Genomic DNA, 27,787 nt, shown 5'->3' on the forward strand with positions numbered 1-27,787 from the left:
AAAGGGTGCAGGGGGGGGCGGGGGGTATGTCCAGAACCATCTTTGTCTAATTTTTTCTTTTATAGAAGTGATATAGTAGTATGAGAATAAAATCATCTTAAAAAAAAAAAAAAAGACTAACTACTTTAGATTATTATTGACTCACAAATTGCCCAAACTAGAAAGGACCTTTAGAAGTAAAGGAGAGGGCCTTCCCTGGTGGCGCAGTGGTTAAGAATCTGCCTGCTAATGCAGGAGACACGGGTTCGAGACCTGGTCTGGGAAGATCCCATATGCCGCGGAGCAACTAAAGCCGTGCGCCACAACTACTGAGCCTGCACTCTACAGCCTTCGAGCCACAGCTCCTGAAGCCCGCGAGCCTAGAGCCCATGCTCGGCAACAAGAGAAGCCACCGCAATAAGAGAAGTTACCGCGATGAGAAGCCCATGCACTACAACAAAGAGTGGCCCCCGATCTCCGCAATGAGAGGAAGTCCGCACACAGCAACGAAGACCCAACGCAGCCAAAAATAAATAAATAAATAAATTTATTTTTTAAAAAAAAGAAGTAAAGGAGAGGCCACATGTTTTGGATTTTCTGAGACAGTCTCACTTTCAAACTTTCTGTGCCATTGTTCTGCGTGGTATTATTACGGGAGATGGGCAGTAATTTTGTATTGAAAACATCATTACTTAAAATATACATGAAGAAAATTGGAGTAAATCCTATATAGTATTTTTGTAATGAGAGGTGTTGAACACCGTGTTAATAAAATATAGAATATTTATTTTTGGCCACGCCACGGGGCATGTGGGATCTTTAGTTCCCCAACCAGGGATCAAACCTGCAGCCCCTGCCGTGGAAGCGCAGAGTCTTAACCACTGGACCTCCAGGGAAGTCCCTACAATACTTTTTAAAAGTACTGTTATCACTTTGCAGCTTAACTTATGCAAAATCACTTTTTACTCTTAATCTTTAAAATGTCTGCCTTCGTGTCCAACTGAAGGTCTTCACCTTATAGATCCCGAGACTGCTCTGAAAGGTGTATTTACCCAACTTTCTACTGAGAAGTTGTCCCTCTTTAGTGACATTTTAACACCATAGGTAAGAAAAGTTTATGAACAGGCAAGTTCTGTTTTATGTTTTTAAAAAGTCTGTTTTTATTTAATTTTTTAAAAATATGAGTCATTTTAAGTGTGTTACATTATGGTGGAAACTTAGCTAAAACTTCCCAGGGATTTGAGAAACCTGAGTTTGAATTCCAGGTCCATGGTCTCTCTGAGCCTAGGTTATCTCTAATAAGAAAAAAGGGAGTAAGAATATTTACCTCAAAAGGCTGTTATGAGCATTCAGGGAATTAGTAGGAATATGAATTTGTCTAATGTACGCCTTGACACAAGTTGTTGAATGGATGAATTTATGAAAATACTATTTTATTGAGTGCCTTACTACCTGCCTGGGACTGTGATAAGTTCTAGAAGTGACAACTATGGGTGTGCAAAAGACAGATGTGGCCCAGCTCTCTCTTGAGTGTCTCTGTACTAAGTATTAGTCATCATGGCAAAAAAGATGAGTTGGCGAGTAATTTTTTACCTTTTAATAAAGATGTCTAAAAGGGGGAATTCCTTGGTGGTCCAGTGGTTAGGGCTCCATGCTTCCACTGCAGGGGGCATGGGTTCAATTCCTGGTCTGGAAACTAAGATCCCACATGCCGCGGTGCGGCCATAAATAAATAAATAAATGAGTCCCACAAATACATATGAAAGGCTATTCAAAAATTATTTTTGAAGTGTCTAAAAGGGGTAAATATAAGATCTCAAATTTGCATTTCACATAGTTTGTGAAATTTTACACATAGACTACTTTTTTGAAAAGGCAACACATTTAGAACAGTGAAGCTATTCTGTATGATACTATAATGGTGTCAAAATGCGTAATATGTATTACAATGCCAAGAGTGAGCCTAATGTAAACTATGGACTTTAGGTGACAATGCTGTATCAAAAAAGGTTCACCACTTGTAACAAATGTACCCCTCTGATGGAAGATGAACAGGCAAGTTATATTATATGCGAGTGTGAGGGCAGGGGGTATATGGGAAGTGAATTCTCTGTGCTTTTTGCTCAATTTTGCTGTGAACTGTTCTAAAGAGTAAAGTTCTTTAAAAAGATTAAAAAGACAGAAAACAACAAAGCCAAAACAAAAAAGGACAACACATAATCATTTTCATTTCCTTCTGTCTAAAAATTGTTGATAGGTTGGTATGTGGGAATTTTCCATTGTGATACAGACCTCCTTTCTCTGTTGCAGGGCTCAGTCAAGTTTTTCTGTAAAGGTCCACATCGTGTATATTGTACGTCAAGAGGCAAAATAAGAATATTATATTATTAATATCAAGGGTTTAAATATTATTTCCACAGATTTTTACTGACAAAAGTCAAAATATAATAAATATTTGAGTACTTTTTTTGGTAATACAACTCTACTGATGAGAAGAATGGAATTATTTTCCCCCCCTGGGGTAACATTTCACTTAATTGAGGTTCAAACATTTGACAGCAAATGTTTATCTGTAAAAACCACACTTAGCTTGGGGACCATACAAAAATAAGCAGTGGTCCAGATTTGGCCCACAGGCCATAGTTTGCCAAGCCCTGACTATTGGTTAAATAGGTAAAATAGGGCCAAATCAGAAAGCGTATAAACTCAAATAATATTAATAAGTTGTATACACAAAGATGTGTTGATTAGCCTGCTCTTGTGTGTGTTTCTGTATCAAAGTTAAAAATAATTTGTTTTAGTTGACTCCTCCTTTAATGGGAATGATTGATAGCTGTTTTTATGCTATCTGAAAATCAGTTTTTTCACAGTGAAAGATTTTTAAATGGCTTAATGGAAAAAAAAAATGGTGATATATGGAAATGGTGATATATAAATGGAAAAAATCGTGATAACTATGTGAGGTGATAGATGTGTTAACTTTTATTGTGGTAATCATTTTGCAATATATATGTATATCAAATCATTATGATATGCACCTTAAACTTACACAGTATCATATGTCACATATCTCAATAAAGATGGGAAAAATGGAAATAGCCAGTAAGATAGATAGATACGTAAATGCTAAATGAAAAAGTTATTTTTTTTAACACTTATTCATTCATTTATTTATTTATTGGCCACGCCACATGGCATTCGGGATATTAATTCCCCAGTCAGGGATCGAACCCGTGCCCCCTGAAGTGGAAGCTTGGAGTCCTAACTACTGGACCGCCAGGGAAGTCCCAAAAAAGTTATATTTTACACGAATCTTTGGTCACATAATTTTGACTTAGTTTTGGCACATATAACCAAGAATTTCTGTCATTGCTTGGCACCTTCCCCTTCCTTACATTCTTTGAATGTAATGTAAGATTTTGTCCTTGAAAGGAAGATTCACAAGTATTTTTTTCTGAATAGCTTTTGGTAAATGATAACTTCTCATTTGTTTGTTTTCTTTATTATGGCTGTAGCTAGAAATATGAGGACCTATTCAGATGGTTTTAGTAGTTTGCATTTCTAGAAAGTCTAAATTATCCCTAAAATGAGAGTTTGCAGGAGTGCTTATAATCATCACAAAATTTTTTTAAGTCTTAAGAAATTTTTTTCTTCCAGCTTCATTGAGATATAATTGACATACAGCACTGTATAAGTTTAAGGTGAACAGCAAAATGATTTGATTTCTATACATCATGAAATAATTATCATAATAAATTTAGTAAACATGCATTATCTCATATAGGTACAAAATAAAAGAAATAGGAAAAAATTGTTTTCCTTGTGATGAGAACTCTTAGGATTTCCTCTCTTAACAACTTTCATATATAACACACAGCAGTTTTAATTATATTTATCGTGTTGTACATTACATCCCTAGTGCTTATTTATCTTATCGCTGGAAGTTTGTACCTTTTGATCACCTTCATCCAATTCCCCCTCCCCTTACCTCTGCCTCTGGTAACCGCAAATCTGATCTCTTTTTCCATGAGTTTGTTTTTGAAGTATAATTGACCCACAACACTGTTAGTTCCTGTTACTCAACATAGTGATTCGATATTTCTGTACATTTCAAACTGATCACCATGATAAGTCTAGTTGTCATGTGTCACCACACAAAGATATTACATAGTTATTAACTACGTTCCCCACACTGAAAATTTCATACCTGTGACTTATTTATTTTCCAATTTATAACTGGAAGTTTGTACCTCTTAAGCTCCCTCACATTTCTTTCCTCCCCCTCCGCCCTCCCCTCTGGCAACTACCTGTTTGTTCTCTGTATCTATGACTCTGTTTCTGTTTAAAGTCTTAAACCCTTCTGGTTTCTCTTTAGATCTTTAAATGGATGAGATGGCTACCACTCAGATTTCCAAAGATGAGCTTGATGAACTCAAAGAGGCCTTTGCAAAAGTCGGTAAGTGTTTTTTGTAGAGTAACTATAGTAAAGCAATCTTTATTTGGTACTAATCAAAGTTATTTCTCTGAAAAATTATATGAATGGTTAATCATGAAACTTAGGGCACGATGGTTAGAACCAATGGAATAAAGTTTTAGAAGCTACACTTTAAACTGTGTTATTGCTAATTATATCTAGTATCTAATATGGTCAAAGGTTTTTAGTCCAGGATCCCAGTCTTTAACTGGGGGCTGCTGTGGCTCCTGAAATTTTTAGACAAATTTTGTGTTGTTATCGTATTTTGTGTATCATATTTTTCTGAGGAGAGGATTTGGAGCTTTCACCATATTCTTAAAGGGCCAGGTGACCCCTGGAGATGTTAAGAACCATTAGATGATGTTTTACCTTTCCCTAATCAGCGTGGCTTTCCTGCCTTTTTCATGGATCTTATGTGCCTTTGGAGAATGCACACTGTTCAACCTTCTTAAATTGAATTAGCATCAGTATAAGATGGGAAGGATTAGCATGCTGCTTGGTTTATCCTTAAACATCACATAACATGTCTTCGAATTCAGCAGCTGAATTGGAAGCAATTTATAGTATTTACATTCCAAATTTCAGTGCTCAGGTCAAGTCAGTGAAGATAATGAGCAAACAGGGCAAGACCTAATTATTGATGTGTGTGCTCACATGAGTCAACATGTGCTTTGAGAGGGAGACTAATACTATTTGGTATCTCCTTGATTAAAGGGTATGAAGTTAAATCAAAATGATTTGTTATTTAAATCAGAATCTACTCTTTGACCTGTGTTGGGAACCCCATCAGTGAAAAGTGAGGAAATACACATCCCTATTCCCATACATTTATGAGCAACATTTTCTACGAAGTCATTTAGTAATAACAACCTGCCTTGGGAAAAATAATGACTCCCCCAGCCAGCGTGACTATTCATAATCTCATCAGAATTCTAACTAGGAAAAAATAAGTCCTGGATCTAACACTGTTTTGTGTGTGTGTGTGTGTGTGTACGAAAAAAAGGCAGTCAATTAACTTGCCATAGATATCACTTACTGGAAGAAGTATACTACTCAGTTTAATATAGATTGATTATGAAAAAACAGCAGGTGAATTCTTGGCTGCAAGACTTTTTAAATCGCATTATTCTGTAGAAATTGTTCTTATCACAATTGTTTCCTTCAAACCTTCTGTTTTATTTATATTCATCTTTCAGTGTTTGGGACAGCCCGATTTGTTTTTTTTATGAATAGGATTTTGGGGTGGGGACCTTATTGCTATTGCTTAATCTTCAAGGCCTCACCTCCTCAAATCAATGTTTATTGTTGAATACAAGCCTTGTTCTCATGTGCAGCATCTTGGAAATATTTGTGCGCAATATTTTTTAAAAATTAAAGCTAATTTGAATATGGTTTACCTGATGGCACTGGGATACTTTTATCAGTAAAAGAGCTTAATTGCTCTTTTAAAGCTTAATGATATAAAGAGGGTTGACCAGTTATCTCCAAGGAGGAACCAGGGCTAAATTGGTCTGAGAGATCAATTAGAGCTTGGACTGCAAGAAAGGGTCATTGTGGAACTACTGTCTTACTTTAAATCATACATCTTGGAGGGTTTAGGGTAGGCAAACACCTTCCCAAAGGCGGGAGATTGAGCCGTGTGTCTTATTGAAGCCCTACCAGGCATGTATTTCTATGATATGTAGACTCTTATTACTCTATATGCTGTAAATAGGAATTCTGGAGTCCAGAATTTCTGCCTGTTCCACATATTATTATTTTGTATTCCCCCTCAGTATCTAGCTCACTGTTGCACACGTTAGTTTTTCAATACATAAATAGTTAATTGATTGAATTCCAAGGAATTATAGGTAGTCTTTTCACATACTGGGACTTTGTCATTATCACAAGCGGTCTTTGTTATGAAGATTTTCATCATGGCGGAATTTATTCTGAAGGCTTTGGCCATTACAATGTAACACATAAAATTTATATTTTTCAGCATATTTTTAATATGCTTGTGTATAGTCTGTCTTTTAGAAAAGTGTTTAAAGGCCCAGCTGAATCTTTTGATTTTTCCTTTAAAATATTTGTAGCTTTTAGTTATTCTTATTTGCAGAGCCCTTAGGCAACTGTCAAAGGTGTTATGGAAATCCTTTTTTTTTTTTTCATTCAGGGAAACTTGATTTTAAAAACAAGCTCTATAACCTATTTTCCTGACAATTCTTTCTTACGGGGAGGGGAGGGGAGGGAGGACTACTTTGTCTCAGTTCAATTGTGACACAATATGGAAATCATTATATGATTTTTCCTGTCTATTAAAAATAATAGCCTTGATTATCTCTTTAGAAATTCAGCAAAATAATAGTGTGTGGAGAAAATCTCTGTAATTACCACTAATCATGGGTTTTGTTCAATCAATTAATAGTGCTTTGAAACTCTCTTTACTAGCAATAAAAATCGAGTATTAAGATTTACAATTCGCCTTTCACTCACTTTCTGCACCTGCTTAGTGTTAAGTTCCAAGCAGTATATTTTCATTTAATTATTTTCATTTTCTCAACATTTGTTTCTAGTATTTTCCACTGGGATAGCAGAATCCTTGGCTCTCATTTTTTCCTACTTCATAATGTTTCTGTTTTAATTTAAAATGCTACAATGCTGTATAAGTTTGTTCTAAAGAAGAATAAATAAAACTTTTCAGAACACTTAGAAAGTAAATATTTTACCAAGGAGAAAATGTCTTTTACAATCTGGGACTTTAATCTTGTTATGGAAGCTAAAGGTCATTTGAATGATGCCTTGTCATAAAGATAAATTCATGTATTGTAGATCTTCTCAGATTGGCTTTAGTCCTGCAAACGCTTTTTTCTCTCCTAAGCAATAGCCCGCTCAGGTTTTTTTTCCAAACAGGAATTCAACACTTCTGAAATAAAATAATGGGGTTTCATAAATGACTAGGAAGAATGTGGGTGTATTCCTTTGAGGCTGCCCACCAAACTAAGACAGAAATTTTTGGTTATGGTGATTGTAACTGTACCAGACTTTCTCATCTCAGGAAGTTGAGTTATTTCAAATTACTTGATATTCTCTAGTATATAAAAACCACATCAGGATGATGCCGCAAAAAGCATGGTGGTTTCTTTTAATTTACTTTTAGTATTCAATAAGATGACACCAGTGCATATTTGTTTAATTATGGCTTAAAAAATTAAAACTACAGCCCAACCAAAAAAAATAAATAAACCAGTGCTCTTTCACTGTGCCATCTGGTTAATTATCGATGGAATATTAGAAATGAAGGTCTCAGGATAGTCTGAAAACCATGTTTTGACTGTGTGGAAGATAAGAGCACAGATTGGGGGTGTGCGAGAATGCGCTCATGTGTGTGTGTGTGTGTGTGTGTGTGTGTGTGTATTTTTTAAGTGGGAAAGTGGCAGCAGGTGGAAAATGATGGCCAACCTCTGGAAATTTTGAGTTGGAAAACAATTGATAGACAGCATTTTTGGTTACCTGGTCTCAGCCTTCTAACCTCATCCAGCCTTCAGCTGTAATTGACCTCCACCTTTGGGGATCCACTATTAGGATGAACTGTTTGGTAGCGCCCTCTATTCTATCCTTAGCTGGGACTCATTAAACTGCCTCTTATATGTATTTGCTGGAATGAGCTACCTCAAAAGGTATAAGCTGTGAAAGGCAAAACCCGTGTTTGAGCATCTGGAGATGTTTAGCAGCTGCCTTTTCTAAAGTTTTAATGCCTAATGAAAGCTCGACTTTATTGCTTAGATCTGAGGGTGGAATATAATCTAAATTCTTCTGCACAAGTCTTTTGGCTGAGTCTTTTAAATTAATATTTTGTGTGCTTTCATAGGCAATCAGGATCTTGTGTGTGTGTTTAAATCCATTATTGTTCGATATATAGATTCCTTTTGTCATTTTCTTAGTGCAAAAAATTGGTGGAATATATTGGTTAAACTAAATGGAACTTTTAAACACAGCTTTTCTGAAAGGATGTGCATCTGCACTTGATTGGTTTTCTTCTTTAAGTCCTAATGAGTACTGTCCGTAGTGGGTTTGTAAAGAGGTTGCATATGTATTGCAGATGAGGACACACATACATGACCTGTTTATAAAGAAAGACACTAGATTTAACAGATTCAAGGATGAATAAAGCAACACACAGATACACACAAAACCCAGGGGCCAAGGGAAATCCTGTTCTCTCTCACTGTCAGATTTATAAGACAAAGTAGCACCCCAAAAGATGCATTTGAAGTGATAGATTGTACCACATACCACCTGGACATGGGCAGTTTAAAACAGCAGCTAAAATCAAAACTACTTGAATTCTGGCTCAGCTTTCTCCAGACAAGTACTTAAAATAGCTTAAATAACAGGATGCAAGGGGAGGGAAAACATTTCCTTTTAAGGATATGCATTCTTGGTGTGATTCAAGCTTCTGCAGGAACATGGCTGTATAATAAGTTTATTTACTTTAAGGTTACTTGGGGGGAGGGTTTTGGGAGAGTTAACTGGCATCTAAAATAATACTTGGTAAGAGAGCATAATGAGGTTTCTTTCAAAACAATGCAGATGTGAACCTACACGTGTCGTCATAGAGACAGACAGACATAGAGGATCTGTTGTTAAAAACATTTGGTTCCTCTCTGATGAATTCAGCAGCCAGTTTGAAAGATACTGAGACACCGGCCTCTCTGGTACAGCACTGGGAGTGTCTTAGTGATTTTCTTTTTTCAAGTCTAGCGATCTTTCTTTAAAAATAGAACACTTGATCCATTTCTCGAAGTTCAGCTCTGGACTCCATGCGGGAACTTTGTTCATTGAGTAGGTGGAGTTTCTTCTTTTTCCCTGCAGCCCGTCAGTGTCTGCCCACACTGACCATATTTTCTGAACCGAACAGTTGAGACCTGTGTTTGCAGAAACATTGAGAACGCTGTAGATAATACAGGCTGTATGATAATATCTACTTTATCAGGTGGTCGAAAATATGATGCTGAAACAGAAGAGTCTTCAAAATGCAGAACCTGTACCACCCCACACCAATCTGTAGTTAATGAGGAAGGGGCAAATGAGCCAGAAAGGGCCTTCAGAATATTGGCAGCTTTAATGAGTAAATAGAGGACTGCCATCCTGCCAGGAGGTTGTGATTTCCAGTTGTTAAAACTGCTTTCAATCTAGAGCTGTGTTTTGGGGTCCATTTGTTATTAAATTCTCATGTTTATGTCAAAACTCAGAATACGAAAAGTTCACCATCAAACATAGTCTCGAGCTCCTGGTTAATAACGTCACTGAAGAGGGAGAAGCTTTCTAAAATGCCTTTGTGCTGTCCCATATTCTAGCCTTCTGAAGCGCAGCACATTAGATCTCTGATATTGTTTAAGGGTGTGTGTGTGTGTGTGTTTTGGCTGGGGACTGGAAATAAAATTAGCATAAAACTCTTTTAAAATAATTGCACCCTGTTTTGTCTTTCAAGTACTTTAGCAGCTGGGAGATTTTCCAAAATTAATTGCAAGATGCCTTTTTTAGGCTCCCTCTGCCTTATTGAAATTAAAATTGTTTTCTTCAAAAGGTATGATTTGGGGACTCTAAGAAAACCTTGCAGTAATTCACTAGTACTAACACTAAAATGCCTTTGATCTCGGGAGGTAGTACAAGCCAGATCTGCTGTTAAAATATGGAGAAACAGAGTAGCTAAAACTTTACAAATATGTAAAAGTAGATGACACATGGTCAATGATTCTTTTCCCATATCAGGAAGGATACAGGAAAGAGATTCAAAGTGACTCCAAATTTTTATAAGTATTTTGAAGCCACAGTTTCAAGAAAGAGCCACAGATTCTGTCTGATTAATTCTGTATCTTTGGTGTCTAGCGCTGTGCCTGCCACAGAGTAGGTACTCAGTTTGCTCTGGAGGTTGACTCCTGCTATACAAATGCACAGGTATTTCTTAATAAAGTCAAAGCAGGTTTCTACATTTAGAACGAGAGAGAGGTCCTGACCTGACAGCCATCACTGGTAGTCTACTTGGAGACTCCTTGGTGGGTGTGTTCAGTTAGAAAACCAAATTACAGATCTGAAGGCTGCTGGGTGGGGACAGAATTAGAACAAAGGGAATGAGATTGAATGTTATTTAAGGGATATTTCTGTCCTCAGGGTTTCCTGATGAATTGCCATTCAGTTTTTCAGTGCTATTTCTGCATTTTTTGGTCATTGTTGTTTGCTTAGTTCTGTTTTTTAAATGCTCATTAGATTAGAGCATTCTTTTCCTGGTTTAATACTTGAGGATCCTAATAAGAACCTACTGTATGGCACAGGGAACTCTTCTCAATACTCTGTAATGAGTACTGGTTCCTACATGGGAACAGAATCTATAAAAGGGTGGATATATGTATATGTATAACTGATTCAATTTGCTGTACAGCAGAAACTAACACAACATTGTAAAGCAACTGTACTCCAATAAAAATTAACTAAAAAATACTTGAGGATCAATGATTCTACAAAAATTACTTTTCCCTCTGCTTATTCTATGCAAGGTACTGTGCTGCATATTGGGGTGGGAGATAAAAAGGTTTAGAAGAATCTTCATCAAGAGATTTACAGTGTCATAAGATTGTCAGGTAATGACAAATTCTTATTCCTCCAACCGCCCTTTAAAACGTTCCTGTCCATTTACTAAAAGCATCTGTTACTACTACACTTACTTCAAAATGGTATTTCCACATGTGGCTATTTTATGTTAGTTATATTTTAGGGTGACTACTTCCTGGCATCTTTTAATCACATCAGTGAGCTTCTAAGTAATGCTCAAGAGAGGTTATTTCAGAGAGGGTACGCACAAGTGGTAGTTCCCTCATTGCCTGCACCTCTCTTCTACCTAAAGCGAAGAAACTGCCAGATAGACTAGACTCTCAGGGCCTTTGTCAGTTTCATGTAGCCCTGAATTCATTATAGTTCTCCAATATTTATTTTTAAACATCTCTACCTTCCACTTCTGTTATATCCCTAAGAACGCAAAAAGAACAACACTCTAGCTCTAAACGGGAGTAAATAGCATGCTTAAATTTTGCTCAGATATGTCATTTCAGAAGTCAGAGAAAAGTAGAATACATTTTAAAATATCGTTCTATCAGAAACTGCAGGCGTGGAAACAGTTTTTTTTTAAATTTAAGTTTCTTCTTGGTAACTCATTTTTTTAACATCTTTATTGGAGTATAATTGCTTTACAATGGTGCTTTGTTTCTGCTTTATAACAAAGTGAATCAGCTATACATATACATATATCCCCATATCTCCTCCTTCTTGCATTTCCCTCCCCGCTCCCTATGCCACCCCTCTAGGTGGTCGCAAAGCACCGAGCTGATCTCCCTGTGCTATGCGGCTGCTTCCCACTAGCTATCTATTTTACATTTGGTACTATATATAAGTCCGTGCCACTCCGTAACTTCATCCCAGATTACCATTCACTCTCCCCGTGTCCTCAAGTCCATTCTCTGTGTCTGTGTCTTTATTCCTGTCCTGCCCCTAGGTTCTTCAGAACCTTTTTTTTTTTTTTTAGATTCCACATATATGTGTTAGCATACAGTACTTGTTTTTCTCTTTCTGACTTACTTCACTCAGTATGACAGTCTCTACGTCCATCCACCTCACTGCAAGTAACTCAATTTCGTTTCTTTTTATGGCTGAGTAATATTCCATTGTATATATGTGCCACATCTTCTTTATCCATTCATCTGTTGATGGACACTTAGGTTGCTTCCATGTCCTGGCTGTTGTAAATAGAGCTGCGATGAACACTGTGGTACATGACTCTTTTTTTTTTGGTTTTCTCAGGATATATGCCCAGTAGTGAGATTGCTGGGTCGTATGGTAGTTCTATTTTTAGTTTTTTAAGGAACCTCCATACTGTTCTCCATAGTGGCTGTATCAATTTACATTCCCACCAACAGTGCAAGAGGGTTCCCTTTTCTCCACACCCTCTCCAGCATTTATTGTTTCTAGATTTTTTGATGATGGCCATTCTGAGCGGTGTGAGGTGATATCTCATTGTAGTTTTGATTTGTATTGCTCTAATGATTAATGATGTTGAGCATTCTTTCACGTGTTTGTTGGTAATCTGTATATCTTCTTTGGAGAAGTGTCTATTTAGGTCTTCTGCCCATTTTTGGATTGGGTGGTTTGTTTTTTTGTTACTGAGCTGCTTGTAAATTTTGGAGATTAATCCTTTGTCAGTTGCTTCATTTGCAAATATTTTCTCCCATTCTGAGGGTTGTCTTTTCTTCTGGTTTCTGGTTTCCTTTACTGTGCAAAAGCTTTGAAGTTTCATTAGGTCCCGTTGGTTTATTTTTGTTTTTATTTCCATTTCTCTAGGAGGTGGGTCAAAAAGGATCTTGCTGTGATTTATGTCATAGAGTGTTCTGCCTATATTTTCCTCTAAGAGTTTGATAGTGTCTGGCCTTATATTTAGGTCTTTAATCCATTTTGAGTTTATTTTTTTGTGTGCTGTTAGGGAGTGTTCTAATTTCATTCTTTTACAAGTAGCTGTCCAGTTTTCCCAGCACCACTTATTGAAGAGGCTGTCTTTTCTCCATTGTGTATTCTTGCCTCCTTTATCAAAGATAAGATGACCATCTGTGCATGGGTTTATCTCTGGGCTTTCTACCCTGTTCCATTGATCTACAGTTCTGTTTTTGTGCCAGTACCGTACTGCCTTGATTACTGTAGCTTTGTAGTATAGTCTGAAGTCCGGAAGCCTGATTCCTCCAGCTCCGTTTTTCGTTCTCAAGATTTCTTTGTCTACTTGGGTTCTTTTGTGTTTCCATACAAATTGTGTGATTTTTTTTTCTTCTAGTTCTGTGAAAAATGCCATTGGTAGTTTGATAGGGATTGCATAGAATCTGTAGATTGCTTTGGGTAGTATAGTCATTTTCACAATGTTGATTCTTCCAATCCAAGAACATGGTGTATCTCTCCATCTGTTTGTATCATCTTTAATTTCTTTCATCAGTGTCTTATAGTTTTCTGCATACAGGTCTTTTGTCTCCTTAGGTAGGTTTATTCCTAGGTATTTTATTCTTTTTGTTGCAATGGTAAATGGCAGTGTTTCCTTAATTTCTCTTTCAGATTTTTCATCATTAGGGTATAGGAATGCAAGGGATTTCTGTGCCTCAATTTTGTATCCTGCTACTTTACCAAATTCATTGATTTGCTCTAGTAGTTTTCTGGTAGCATCTTTAGGATTCTCTATGTATACTATCATGTCATCTGCAAACAGTGACAGCTTTACTTCTTCTTTTCTGATTTGGATGCCCTTTATTTCTTCTTCTTCTCTGATTGCTGTGGCTAAAACTTCCAAAACTATGTTGAATAAGAGTGGTGAGAGTGGGCAACCTTGTCTTGTTCCTGATCTTAGTGGAAATGGTTTCATTTTTTCACCATTGAGAATGATGTTGGCTGTGGGTTTGTTATATATGCCCTTTTTTATGCTGAGGAAAGTTCCTCTCTGCCTACTTTCTGGAGGGTTTTTATCATAAATGGGTGTTGAATTTTGTCAAAAGCTTTTCCTGCATCTATTGAGATGATCATATGCTTTTTATCCTTCAATTGATTAATATGGTGTATCACATTGATTTGTGTATATTGAAGAATCCTTGCATTCCTGGGATAAACCCCACTTGATCATGGTGTATGATCCTTTTAATGTGCTGTTGGATTCTGTTTGCTAGTATTTTGTTGAGGATTTTTGCATCTGTGTTCAACAGTGATATTGGCCTGTAGTTTTCTTTCTTTGTGACATCTTTGTCTGGTTTTGGTATCAGACTGATGGTGGCCTCATAGAATGAGTTTGGGAGTGTTCCTCCCTCTGCTATATTTTGGGTGAGTTTGAGCAGGATAGGTGTTAGCTCTTCTCTAAATGTTTGATAGAATTCGCCTGTGAAGCCGTCTGGTCCTGGGCTTTTGTTTGGAAGATTTTTTTTTTTTTTTTTTTTTTGCAGTACGCAGGCCTCTCACTGCTGTGGCCTCTCCTGCTGCGGAGCACAGGCTCCGGACGTGCAGGCTCAGCAGCCATGGCTCACGGGCCCATCCGCTCCGTGGCATGTGGGATCCTCCCGGACCGGTGCATGAACCCATGTCCCCTGCATCTGCAGGCGGACTCTCAACCACTGCACCACCAGGGAAGACCTGTTGGAAGATTTTTAATCACAGTCTCAATTTCAGTGCTTGTGATTGTTCTGTTCATATTTTCTATTTCTTTCTGATTCAGTCTCAGAAGGTTGTGCTTTTCTAAGAATTTGTCCATTTCTTCCAGGTTGTCCATTTTATTGGCATAGAGTTGCTTGTAGTAATCTCTCACGATCCTTTGTATTTCTGCAGTGTCAGTTGTTACTTCTCCTTTTTCATTTCTAATTCTGTTGATTTGAGTCTTCTCCCTTTTTTTCTTGATGAGTCTGGCTCATGGTTTATCAATTTTGTTTATCTTCTCAAAGAACTGGCTTTTAGTTTTATCGATCTTTGCTATTGTTTCCTTCATTTCTTTTTCATTTATTTCTGATCTGATCTTTATGATTTCTTTCCTTCTGCTAACTTTCGTATTTTTTTGTTCTTCTTTCTCTAATTGCTTTAGCTGTAAGGTTAGGTTGTTTATTTGAGATGTTTCTTGTTTCGAAGTAGGATTGTATTGCTATAACCTTCCCTCTTAGAATTGCTTTTGCTGCATCCCATAGGTTTTAGGCCATCGTGTTTTCATTGTCATTTGTTTCTAGGTGTTTCTTGATTTCCTCCTTGATTTCTTCAGTGATCTCTTGGTTTTTAAGTAGTGTATTGTTTAGCTTCCATGTGTTTGTATTTTTTAGAGATTTTTTTCCTGCAATTGATATCTAGTCTCCTAACATTGTGGTTGGAAATGATGCTTGATACGATTTCAGTTTTCTTAAATTTACCAAGACTTGATTTGTGACCCAAGGTATGATCTATCCTGGCGAATGTTTCCTGAGCACTTGAGAAGAAAGTGTATTCTGTTGTTTTTGGATGGAATGTCCTATAAATATCAGTTAAGTCCATCTTGTTTAATGTACCATTTAAAGCTTGTGTTTCCTTATTTATTTTCATTTTGGATGATCTGTCCATTGGTGAAAGTGGGGTGTTAAAAGTCCCCCACTATGATTGTGTTACTGTCGATTTCCCCTTTTATGGCAGTTAGTATTTGCCTTATGTATTGAGATGCTCCTATGTTGGGTGGATAAATATTTACAATTGTTATATCTTCTTGGATCGATCCCTTGATCATTATGTAGTGTCCTTTTTTGTCTCTTGTAATAGTCTTTATTTTAAAGTCTATTTTGTCTGATATGCGAATTGCTACTCCAGCTTCCTTTTGATTTCCATTTGCATGGAATTTCTTTTTCCATCCCCTCACTTTCAGTCTGTATGTGTCCCTAGGTCTGAAGTGGGTCTCTTGTAGACAGCATATATATGGGTCTTGTTTTTGTATCCATTCAGCCAGTCTATGTCTTTTGGTTGGAGCGCTTAATCCATTGACATTTAAGGTAATTATCAATACATATGTTCCTATTCCCATTTTCTTAATTGTTTTGGGTTTGTTACTGTAGGTCTTTTCCTTCTCTTGTGTTTCCTGCCTAGAGAAATTCCTTTAGCTTTTGTTGTAAAGCTGGTTTGGTGGTGCTGAATTCTCTTAGTTTTTGCTTGTCTGTCAAGGTTTTAATTTCTCCATCAAATCTGAATGAGATCCTTTCTGGGTAGAGTAATCTTGGTTGTAGGTTTTTCCCTTTCATCACTTTAAATATGTCCTGCCACTCCCTTCTGGCTGGCAGAGTTTCTGCTGAAAGATCAGCTGTTAACCTTATGGGGATCCCCTTGTATGTTATTCATTGTTTTTCCCTTGCTACTTTGAATATTTTTTCTTTGTATTGAATTTTTTGTAGTTTAATTAATATGTGTTTTGGCGTGTTTTTCCTTGGATTTATCCTGTATGGGGCTCTCTGCTCTTCCTGGACTTGATTAACTATTTCCTTTCCCATATTAGGGAAGTTTTCAATATAATCTCTTCCAATATTTTCTCAGTCCCTTTCTTTTGCTCTTCTTCTTCTGGGACCCCTATGATTCGAATGTTGGTGCGTTTAATGTTGTCCCAGAGGTCTCTGAGACTGTCCTCGGTTCTTTTCATTTTCTTTTGCTTTATTCTGCTCTGCAGTAGTTATTTCCACTATTTTATCTTCCAGGTCACTTATCCATTCTTCTGCCTCAGTTATTCTGCTATTGATCCCTTCTAGAGTATTTTTAATTTTATTTATTGTGTTGTTCATCATTGCTTGTTTCCTCTTTAGTTCTTCTAGGTCCTTGTTAAATGTTTCTTGCATTTTGTCTGTCTATTCTATTTCCAAGATTTTAGATCATCTTTACTATCATTACTCTGAATTCTTTTTCAGGTAGACTGCCTATATCCTCTTCATTAGTTTGGTCTGGTGGGTTTTTACCTTGCTCCTCCATCTGCTGTGTGTTTCTCTGTCTTCTCATTTTGCTTACCTTACTGTTTGGGGTCTCCTTTTCTCAGACTGCAGGTTTGTAGTTCCCATTGTTTTTGGTGTCTGTCCCCAGTGGCTAAGGTTGGTTCAGTGGGTTGTGGTGTAGGCTTCCTGGTGGAGGGGACTAGTGCCTGTGTTCTGGTGGATGAGGCTGGATCTTGTGTTTCTGGTGGGCAGGACCGCATTTGCTGGTGTGTTTTGGGGTGTCTGTGACCTTATTATGATTTTAGGCAGCCTCTCTGCTAATGGGTGAGGTTGTGTTCCTGTCTTGTTAGTTGTTTGACATAGGGTGTCCAGCACTGTAGCTTACTGGTTGTCGAGTGGAGCTGGGTCTTAGCATTGAGATGGAGATCTCTGGGAGAAGTTTTGCTGATTCGTATTACGTGGCGCCAGGAGGTCTGCGGTGGACCCATGTCCTGAACTCGGCTCTCCCACCTCAGAGGCACAGGCCTGACACCTGGTTGGAGCACCAAGACGTCTCCACGTGTCAGCCACACGTCTGAGAAAGAAAGAAAGAGAAAAATAAAGTTATTAAAATAAAAATAAAAAATATTTATTAAGAAATTTAAAAGTATTAAAAAAAGGAATAAAACGAAAGAAAGAAGAGAGCAACCAAACCAAAAAACAAATCCACCAATGATAACAAGTGCTAAAAACTATACTTAAATAAAAAACAAAACGGACATACAGTACCCTAGGACAAATGGTAAAAGCAAAGCTATACAGACAGAATCACACAAAGAAGCATACACATACACACTCACAAAAAGAGAAAATATAAATAAACACAGATACACACATATATATATGTATATATATATGTGTATATATATATATATATATACACACATATATATATATACACACATATATGTGTGTGTAAAGGAAGAGGGCAACCAAATCAATAAAGAAATATATATATTTCTTTGCTCCCAAAGTCCACTGCCTCAGTTTTGGGATGATTCGTTGTCTATTCAGGTATGCCACAGATGCAGGGTACATCAAGTTGATTGTGGAGCTTTAATCCACTGCTCCTGAGGCTGCTGGGAGAGATCTCCCTTTTTCTTCTTTGTTCGCACAGCTCCTGAGGTTCAGCTTTGGATTTGGCCCTGCCTCTGCATGTAGGTCACCTGAGGGCAACTGTTCTTCATTCAGACAGGACGGGGTTAAGTAGCAGCTGATTAGGGGGCTCTGGCTCACTCAGGCCTAGGGAAGGGAGGTGTACGGAATGCGGGGAGAGCCTGCGGAGGCAGAGGCCAGCGTGAAATTGCAACAGCCTGAAGCACGCGGTGTGTTCTCCCGGGGAAGTTGTCCCTGGATCCCGGGACCCTGGCAGTGGCGGGCTGCACAGGCTCCCCGGAGTGGATGTTGGGACAGTGACCTGTGCTCGCACACAGGGTTCTTGGTGGCGGCGGCGGCAGCAGCCTTAGCGTCTCATGCCTGTCTCTGGGGTCCAAGCTGATAGCCGTGGCTCGCACCCATCTCTGCAGCTCATTTTGGTGGCGCTATGAATCCCCTCTCCTCGCGCACCCCGACACAGTGGTCTCTTGCCTCTTAGGCAGGTCCAGACTTTTCCCCGGACTCCCTCCCGGCTAGCTGTGGCGCACTAGCACCCTTCAGGCTGTGTTCACGCAGCCAACCCCAGTCCGCTCCCTGGGATCTGACCTCTGAAGCCCGAACCTCAGCTCCCAGCCCCGCCCGCCCCGGCGGGTGAGCAGACAAGCCTCTCGGGCTGGTGAGTGCCAGTCGGCCCTGATCCTCTGTGCGGGAATCTCTCCGCTTTGCCCTCCGCCCCCCTGTTGCTGCGCTCTGCTCCGCGGCTCCGAAGCTCCCCGCTCCGCCACCTGCAGTCTCCGCCTGCGAAGGGCCTTCCTGGTGTGTGGAAACCTTTCCTCCTTCACAGCTCCCTCCCACTGGTACAGGTCCCATCCCTATTCTTTTGTCTCTGTTTTTTCTTTTTTCTTTTGCCCTACCCAGGTACGTGGGGAGTTTCTTGCTTTGGGGAGGTCTGAGGGCTTCTGCCAGCGTTCAGTAGGTGTTCTGTAGGCGTTGTTCCACATGTAGGTGTATTTCTGATGTATTTGTGGGGAGGAAGGTGATCTCCATGGCTTACTCTTCTGCCATCTTGAAGGTCTCTTGGAAAGAGTTTTGATAGTTGCAAGGAATAAGCTATCTCCTTCTCTAAAGATATCATAAAATGAAGGAATATAGTATTTAGATACTGAGGTATAGTAGTGATCAGAATGTTATTACTCTATATTTGTTTTTCCTGTGTATGATGGTTTTTATCTCCAGTTGTTTTTTTTTTTTTTTTGGCCATACGTGGGTCTCTCACTGTTGTGGCCTCTCCCATTGCGGAGCACAGGCTCCGGACGCTCAGGCTCAGCGGCCATGGCTCCCCTGCCCAGCCACTCCGCGGCATGTGGGATCTTCCCAGACCGAGGCACAAACCCGTGTCCCCTGCATCGGCAGGTGGACTCTCAACCACTGCGCCACCAGGGAAGCCCTATCTCCAGTTTTTTGAGCTAAAAGGGGATGTTAGAGATCATTTGATCTAAAGCCCTCCTTTTACAGATGAGAAAACTAAGATCTGGAGAGATGACTTGGGCAAATTAGTAGCCAAGATGAAATTAGATCTGGTGTCCTGTTATTCTCTCTTGTTGTGTCCCTTCATCTATGCTGTGTTTCTTTCACTTTGTCACACTTAACTCTCTAGTACTGAGCTCTCTTTTAACTTTTTAAAGAAAATGGGAGAAATAGACTGGTATATGCATAGGAGAAGGTGTATTGAAACCCACGAATTTCACTCATCAAAAATTGCTAAAATCCTGCCACAGTGCCACGTGGATTACTTTGTTCTTTTTAGCAGCTGCAGATGTTGTTGCTGGATTGATTTCTGCATATAAACACTTTACTAATCAAGTGTTTGATGTATGGCCTTTTATAAGTTCAAAGCAAAAAAACTTGAAGATGTGCCCTAGGGGAATCAAGTGCTCTACCTCAAAGGAAATATTAGTGGTTTTCGGAAGTGTTGGGTCGTTTGGTGATGATGCTTTAAAAGTATAGATATTTTAATTGATAGACTAAAAATATGGTAATCTATGTTTAAGAATATTTGACTCTAACATCATATACTTCATTAAAAGTAAACGTAACAATATCATCAGCTTTCAATGTATTGGTTTCTTACAGGGGATTTACTATTTTAATAAGAGCTTTTATGATCAGTTCCCTGACCTCATCTCTCATTTTCTCCTTTGCTCACTCTGCTGAAGTTGTACTGGATCTTTGCTGTGTCCCCAAAACACACCAGACACTCTTCCACATCAGAGACTTGGCGTTTGCTGTTTCCTCTACCTAAAATCCCCCCCCCATAGCCATATGATGTGCTTTCTTTCCTCACTTAAGTCTTCATTCAAATCTAACCTCATCCAAGTGGCTGTCCTTGAGCATCCTATCTAAATAGCACCCCCACCACCACCCACATCCCCACCTGTCACTATAACGCAGGGTTCCTCAACTTCAACGTTGACATATTGGGCCACACAATTCTGTGGAAGGAGGGTCATATGCATCGTAGGATATTTAGCAGCATCCCTGGCATCTATGTACTGGATGCGAGGAGCATCTTCCCCACCCCCAGCTGTGTGTGCTAATCAAAAATGTCTCCAGACATTTCTGAAGATTCCCTGGGGGGCAAAATAGCCCCTAGTCTAACCCCTAACCCCTCTTTATTTTTCTTCATAGCACTTACGCCATATTACATTATGTTTATAATCATACCTTATGTTATATGTTATTTGCTTATTAGTTGTCATTAGAATGTGAGCTTTTGTACAGCAAGACTTTCTTTCATTGATTGCAGTATTCCCAATCCCAGGAACAGTATCTGGTACAGTTTTTAAGCAGTAATATATCAAATAGATTAACTTCATAGTACATTTTCTTGAATGGTGTTGTGTTCATCTTGAGTCATTCCTCTATTCAGATTGCTTCCCTTTATTATAATTAAATTTATATATGAAAATCAGTGGAGGACCTAAGGAATAAAAAGCATTTTTGAACAATAAGTATTTGAAATTGCTGTTGAAAGTCCAACTTTCTTTACTAAAAAATATACCCAAGTGATTATAACCCTCAGGACATTAGCCCTCTTTTCCAATAAATTAACTTTTCGTCATTGATCAGTTTTTTTCCCCCATTTTTAACAGTTTCAGAATAAAGCTCATTAACACTTAGATACAGTGTTGTTATGAAAGCACAAAAATTTTAAAGTTATTTATACATTTGCATTACTCATGACTGCATTTATTTTTATGAACTCTATATTTGTTTTGGCTAAACGTTTATTTACATTAACTCTTGAAAAAATTGGCACTGAAGATGGTATTGTAATTTCAGATGTACTATGTAATATAATCAGCATTAATTCATAAACTGTTCTATTAGACTAAGGGGAGAATAAGGGGCATAAAACTTCTAAATAGCTACAGTAGAAATTGTTTTATACCATGGCAGTGTTTTATTGGTGTATAATATATTAATTGTTTAATTTTTAAAGTCCTGTCAGCTTTATGATTTAATAATAATTTTATTCAACAACTATGCTTTCTTAAAATTAGGGATGCTATTTTTAAGTAAAGCTACTTATACACTGTTTAAAACATTAAAAACATGATGTAAACCATGCCCTTTCAGTTAAAATTTGCATTTCCCTTTCAAACAGCCTTAGGTACCAAACAATAAGAAAGAAAAACATTGTATTTAGGTGAGCTTATGAACTGAGCCTAAAATGAAGAAAAACACTCTAATAGGTTAATTTGTTTCCATTTTTGCTTGGTCTCCCTTTTTACAAAGATCTCAACAGCAATGGATTCATCTGTGACTATGAACTTCATGAGCTTTTCAAGGAAGCTAATATGCCATTACCGGGATATAAAGTGAGAGAAATTATTCAAAAACTCATGCTGGATGGTGACAGGAATAAAGATGGGAAGATAAGTTTTGACGAATTTGTTTATGTAAGTATGTGAAAACCTACCATTATTAGAAGTGATGATTGCTCCTTTGTCTTGTGGGGTCTTTTAGTAGTAAGTCCTATTAAGTTCCTAAATATATCATAGTAGTACTGTTATAACTAATAAAATTTCTCTCATCCCACCCACTACATTTAGTTCATTCTTTTAGCCATTAGAATATCTTAACAAAAGAATCAAGAAAAGAACACTGACAGAATCAAAGATATAACGCTCTGCTCACTGTGTAAGGTGAACAGTCTCCTTTGGGGGCATCATTAAAGGGCATTTTTCAAGGTGTGAAATGACATCCTCCAAGTGCTTTTTCTATCGGGAACAGTGTACTCCCAAATTTTAACGATACACCCTGACTCACAGTCTTGGATGCTTCCTGAGTTGAACTTGCTGATTAAAAAGATGTTTGCTACTCTTGTGGTAGTGGTATTTAACTGTACCGTTTTCCCTAGGATGGTGATTTTGATAATTAAAAGTTAGAAGCTCATCTTTTCGGTCCATTGGAAGAGGCACTTAAAATTCTTGTTTTCTTCTCTAGTATCATCAAATACTCTTCAAGGTTAGGGGCTGATTTCTTAATTCTTCTACCCCCAAGCCCCTAGTGTTCCATACTCAGTGCGTAGAGAGTGTATGTGTGGTACTCACTATTAAAGCCTAATGCTTTTAGCTGCTAGCTAGCAGGGTCAAGATTTTTCTAGACATATGGCATTTTCCATCCATATTCATTAACAAAGTATTTGAGATATATATTAAAGAATAGCTGTTGCCTCTCCCCTCAGTTAAGGACACTTAAGATTTTATTGTTTTTATTTATTATTCATTTAAGGCTGAGTTTGACTAGATCGAATTTGGCATTCCTTACATATATTGCAGATGGGCAATTAGTGCCTAATACTTATCACAAACTTTCTAGCACTCCTATCCTTTTCCACGTTTGTTTTTGCCCCAAGACACCTGAAATGATAACATATACTCCCATCAGTAACCATAGCTCAGTAAAGGAGGTGAAATTCTGATATGTTTTTTCCAATTAGAATTAACCCCTTTAGAACACCTTGAGAGTTCCAGAAGCAAATTGACTAAGTAGTGGTGTCTACTCAACTGATAGCATTTGCCTGGGGGTGGGGCGGGGCAGGGCGTGGCTGGGAGGAGGGGAGTGTTACTTTTCGTAACAATGCAGACATATTTCATAACTATAATGCTATAGTTCTTGCCATCTCCTTTTGAAATACTGATCTCCTCCCCACCATTTTTTGTCTCCAGTTATTGCCAAAGCCTTTTGTTTCGAATCCTATGTTCAATAGTAAGTTGCAATTGACTTGCAGTATGAGCGCTTGCATGTCCTCTGATTTATAACTTGCCTCCCTTGTAACTGCCTGTTTAATTGTGAGTTTAAAGCAGCTTAGAGCAGTAGATAACTGTGATCACTTAGTTTTGATATAATTTTCTGCTCAGAATTTTTTAATCTACTAGAAAGAACAGACTTAAATAATCAAGATTTGAAGTGTGCCAGTATTTTTAAGGACACAGTTATGAAATTGTCTTTGAGAAAAATCATCTTAGGGAAATCTTTAATTTTGTATATTTTGAAACGTTGCTGATTCCACACAGCTGTTTTTGGCTTTTAAGTGAAGGCTGTGATTACCCTAGTATTTTCTTAAAAAGTGAATAACAGGCATAATAATTTTGGCATCACCAGGGATTTTTTTTTAAAAAATAAAATACTAATGAGGACCTTGTTGGTTAAAATGTATATTTTAGAATTGGAAGAAATCAATATGTTTATACTCCTTCATTTTTCAAATTAAAAAAAAAAGCCTGGGTTCCTGAAAAAGGAAGTGACTTGCCCAACATTACACAGGGGACTAGTGGCTTTTTCCGGTTACCTCCCTTCTATTCAAGAAATTTGAAATCTGAAGGACAGTAAAATAACCCACCTGAAGTTTCAGAATGATACCACCATGACTGTACTGAAAGAAAGATGGGTATGTAACCAACCAAATGTCTGTCCACTCCGATCTGCCTTGTCATCAATGAAACATCTTACAAATTGTCGGACAAAGTATGGGTAGATCCTAGTTACCTGAGAAAGAGGAAGCATATTATTCCTGTCAGGGATTAACATAAGGAAATAGAAGTAAACATGTTCTTGCATGTTAGATTTTTGGTTTTTATTTTAAATTGCTACTTAAGAGGTGTTAATTGCAAACCAGGCTACAAACAGCATGATATCAATTTTGGAGAAGAATATATATATATGGCAGAAAAGAGCCCCCAAATCATATGTAAACTTCACGTGTTAAAATTAAATATATTACCTGATCTTATTTCTTCTAAGTATTTCAAAACTAAATTACTGGATTTTTATACTTCCGAGGTAATAGTGGGGTTTTTTGTTTGTTTGTTTGTTTGTTTTGTTGGGATTTTTTTTTTTGCGGTACACGGGCCTCTCACTGTTGCGGCCTCTCCCCTTGCTGAGCGCAGGCTCAGGGGCCATGGCTCACGGGCCCAGCCGGTCCGCGGCACGTGGGATCCTCCCGGACCGGGGCACGAACCCATGTCCCCCGCATCGGCAGGCGGACTCCCAACCACTGCACCACCAGGGAATCCCAATAGTGGGGTTTTTTACTTCATCTGTAAAAAGACTGGTATGGTGATAAGTTCTTTCAGCAGAGAAATCTGCATTAAACTCTTATTTTCACAGTGAGAACCTTGCTCTTACATAATGGTAATAAGTTATTGACCTGTTTAAGAACTTTTGCTAATATTACCGACCTCATAGGATTAAGTAACTTCATATAAGTAAAGTGCTTAGAACCATACCCAGTATATAGCAAATGCTGTACAGGTGTTAGTTGTTGGTAGTTATTTCTATTTATTAAAAAGGCAGTGTTCCTTTCCTATTATTACTAAGTTTAGGCCTACAACAGATTCCCCAAAAAGTAAAAATTCAAACCTGCTGCGTTGGAAACAAGCCTCAAACACTGGAAGCCAGTCAGTATTTTTTTGCAATTCATTCTAAAATCTTTCCTTCTTAAGTCCTGTGCCTCTGCATTGCTTTGGTTTGGCCACTAGTGCTGATCTAGGAAGGTGATGACACTTTTGAAAGGAATAAGAAACATATACGTTTCATAAAAGAGACTGGAAAAGATATATAGAACCAGAGTGAGCAGTGTACACCAGGAGTTTGTTCACACATGATAAAGCAAGTCCCTCCTCATGGAGGGAAAACAGCATGAAACAGTGAGCTCATTAGTATCACCACGGGCAGCTTTGAAAAGATTCATTGACAACTCTCCAGCACAGTAGTTGGCCTGGTGCTGTCTCTGATTTCAGAGATTCTTGTTAAGCCAAGGCTTATACTCAAATTGCTTTATCATCCACTCGAGTGATTCCTTTACCAAAGTAGAAAATAAAATGCGAATTCTCACGTAGTGAATCAATTTAACAGATACATAAATCTTCAACTATCACTTATCTTTTAGCATTTTTTTAAATCTAAAGAACAGAGGAAAATACTATGAAACTGAAAATTTGAGCCTGGCTGGAAGAATTTTTTTTTAAATATTTAGAAAAGGAAGGTCATGTAACTTTTGTAAGACAATTGAAAATTAACTCATTTAATTGCAACTTTGTATTCAACATGTTATTCCCAAGCATCAAGAGTTTAAGTAGACATTCTTCTTTAAAAGTTATTATTATTTGTATTATTCCTCTTTTCCATGATGTTTACAAAGTTTTTCAGCTGAAATAGTGATCATGGAAACAACATAATTTTTAGAAGCTAATGATCCTTAAGGCAAAAATAGTCGTGATAAGAAAAATAACTTTTCATATGTCATTCTGAGGGTAGTAGCTTTGAGGCAATCACATTTTGGAGATTTTTGTCGTTCCAGTGATTTATGGTATCTCAGTCAGGAGAAGCACACATTTTATATTTTAATTTACTACACAGTGTTACACTAAATGAAATAAAGTTCAGAATGAAGTAGAATGGTAAATATTGTTTTTTCACTGAGCAGATACGTATAGTTATCAAAGAGGGAGCTGTGGGAACAAAATGCATCACCGTTAAGATTGCTACATTCCCAAGTAACCATTTTGTTGTCTAATCTTGGCTTGGAAGGTAAGGTAAATTAAATGAAATTACAGGTGGAATCAGAGTGTGAGTAAAAATAATTTTAATAATTTGAAATTACCCAGAGTACATGAGTCAGTTCCACACTATTGATACTTAACAGGAGTCAGTATAATGGCCAGAGAGGAGGAAGAGTGATTTCATTGGTTGTGTGTAATATTTAGAGTAGTCAGTGTGTGCGTGTCTATATACATATACAGACATAGACGCGCGTACACACATTCTGAGTCTACCTCTGAAATTACAGGTATAGCACAAAATCACAGCTATGGAAATTGAGTAAGCTTGACTTTGTAAAACTTGCTGCTTACTAACTATTTTCCTAAATAAAATTGGGTTTATAAGTCCAAGGAAGGCCAGGAATTCAGGACGGTAACAGGAAAAGATGACTTTGTGATGGGGCTACAGCAACTTTCCTACCAGTTAGAAAGAGTCTGTCTCAGTTGATTAATTACAAAAAGATGCTCTCCTGGAGAGACCAAATGTAAAAAGGCACTCCTCTTTCTGCCTGCCACAGTCTTGCACAAGACACCAGGCCTGCTTAGGGGAGCATGGGCTGGATTTCAGCTCCTACTCATGCCTGCTCTCATAGATACAGCCTGAACTGCTAAGTATGGTGACCCTGTTCTATGACCTTCAAACATAGGCTACGCCTCCTGAGGTGTGTTTGTGAGTATGTACTTGTCAGTAATGCTAAAGGCCTTTGGGTTATCTTCTGTTTGCTCAGGAACTTTTCCATTAGGGCCGTAAGTTTCTTTCGGTAAGTCTATTGTGTTCTAAACATCTTTTAAAGAAGTTTTTATGAAAATGCTACATCTTGCTCTTGTTTTTCTGGCAGTGGCTAATTTAGCCATGCACATTGGTAGCTCAGGAACAAATTGGAGGTTAGGTAAGTTCCAGTATTTCAGACATGTATAGGCAGACCTTTGGAATGTCCAGTCATTCAGGCAAGCGGTTAGCGTAGGGTATGAAATTTGCTTCGTTACAGCCTGCTTTTGTACAATTAGAATGTACAGGTTAATTTCATTAGCCATGTGCCTTATTGTGAAGAGAAGCTCGATCACTGAAAAGCCTCTTTTCTGGGTTTATTCTTTTTTTTTTTTTTTTTTTTTTTTTTTGGGTCTCAGTTGCTGCACACAGGCTTTCTCTAGATGCAGCGAGCAGGGGCTACTCTTCGTTGCAGTGCGCAGGCTTCTCATTGCAGTGGCTTCTCTCGTTGTGGGCACACGGGCTTCAGTAGTTGTGGCTCTCGGGCTCAGTAGTTGTGGCTTGTGGGCTCTAGAGCGCAGGCTCAGTAGTTGTGGCACATGGGCTTAGTTGCTCTGCGGCATGTGGGATCTTCCCAGAGCAGGGCTCAAGCCCGTGTCCCCTGCATTGGCAGGCGGATTCTTAACCACTGTGCCACCAGGGAAGTCCCCAAAATTTTCATCTTTCTTTGCACTATGAGTCGTGCTTAAAGAAGGGGGAATCCTTCAGTCTTCTCTCTCCAGGAAAGGAACAAAGCCTTCCTTGTTCTAGAAAATTAACAGATTTACCTGTGCCTTTGAACAACACTAGTTTTTGGCTTAAAACGGATTCAGCGCATGTGGCACTTGATGTTTTTGACACGTGTGTGAAGTCGACT

General features: G+C 38.2%; 1 protein-coding gene across 3 annotated transcripts in view; it reads left to right on the forward strand.

Annotated features, from left to right (window-relative positions):
- Window positions 1-27,787, forward strand: part of PLS3 (plastin 3) — an 89,417-nt gene that overhangs the window by 43,138 nt on the left and 18,492 nt on the right. For 2 of the 3 annotated variants that reach the window (XM_007469034.1, XM_007469035.1), the window contains exons 2-3: window positions 4,355-4,435; window positions 21,853-22,016. In XM_007469034.1, coding sequence (XP_007469096.1) covers window positions 4,363-4,435; window positions 21,853-22,016 — 237 coding nt within the window. In that variant the 5' untranslated portion in view covers window positions 4,355-4,362. Of the gene's footprint in view, window positions 1-4,354; window positions 4,436-21,852; window positions 22,017-27,787 lie in introns of those variants that run through there. The other variant, XM_007469036.1, reaches the window with a different exon arrangement.

Source organism: Lipotes vexillifer, unplaced genomic scaffold (genome assembly GCF_000442215.2).
Source record: "Lipotes vexillifer unplaced genomic scaffold, Lipotes_vexillifer_v1.1 scaffold1340, whole genome shotgun sequence".
NCBI classification, from domain to species: Eukaryota; Metazoa; Chordata; class Mammalia; order Artiodactyla; family Lipotidae; genus Lipotes; species Lipotes vexillifer.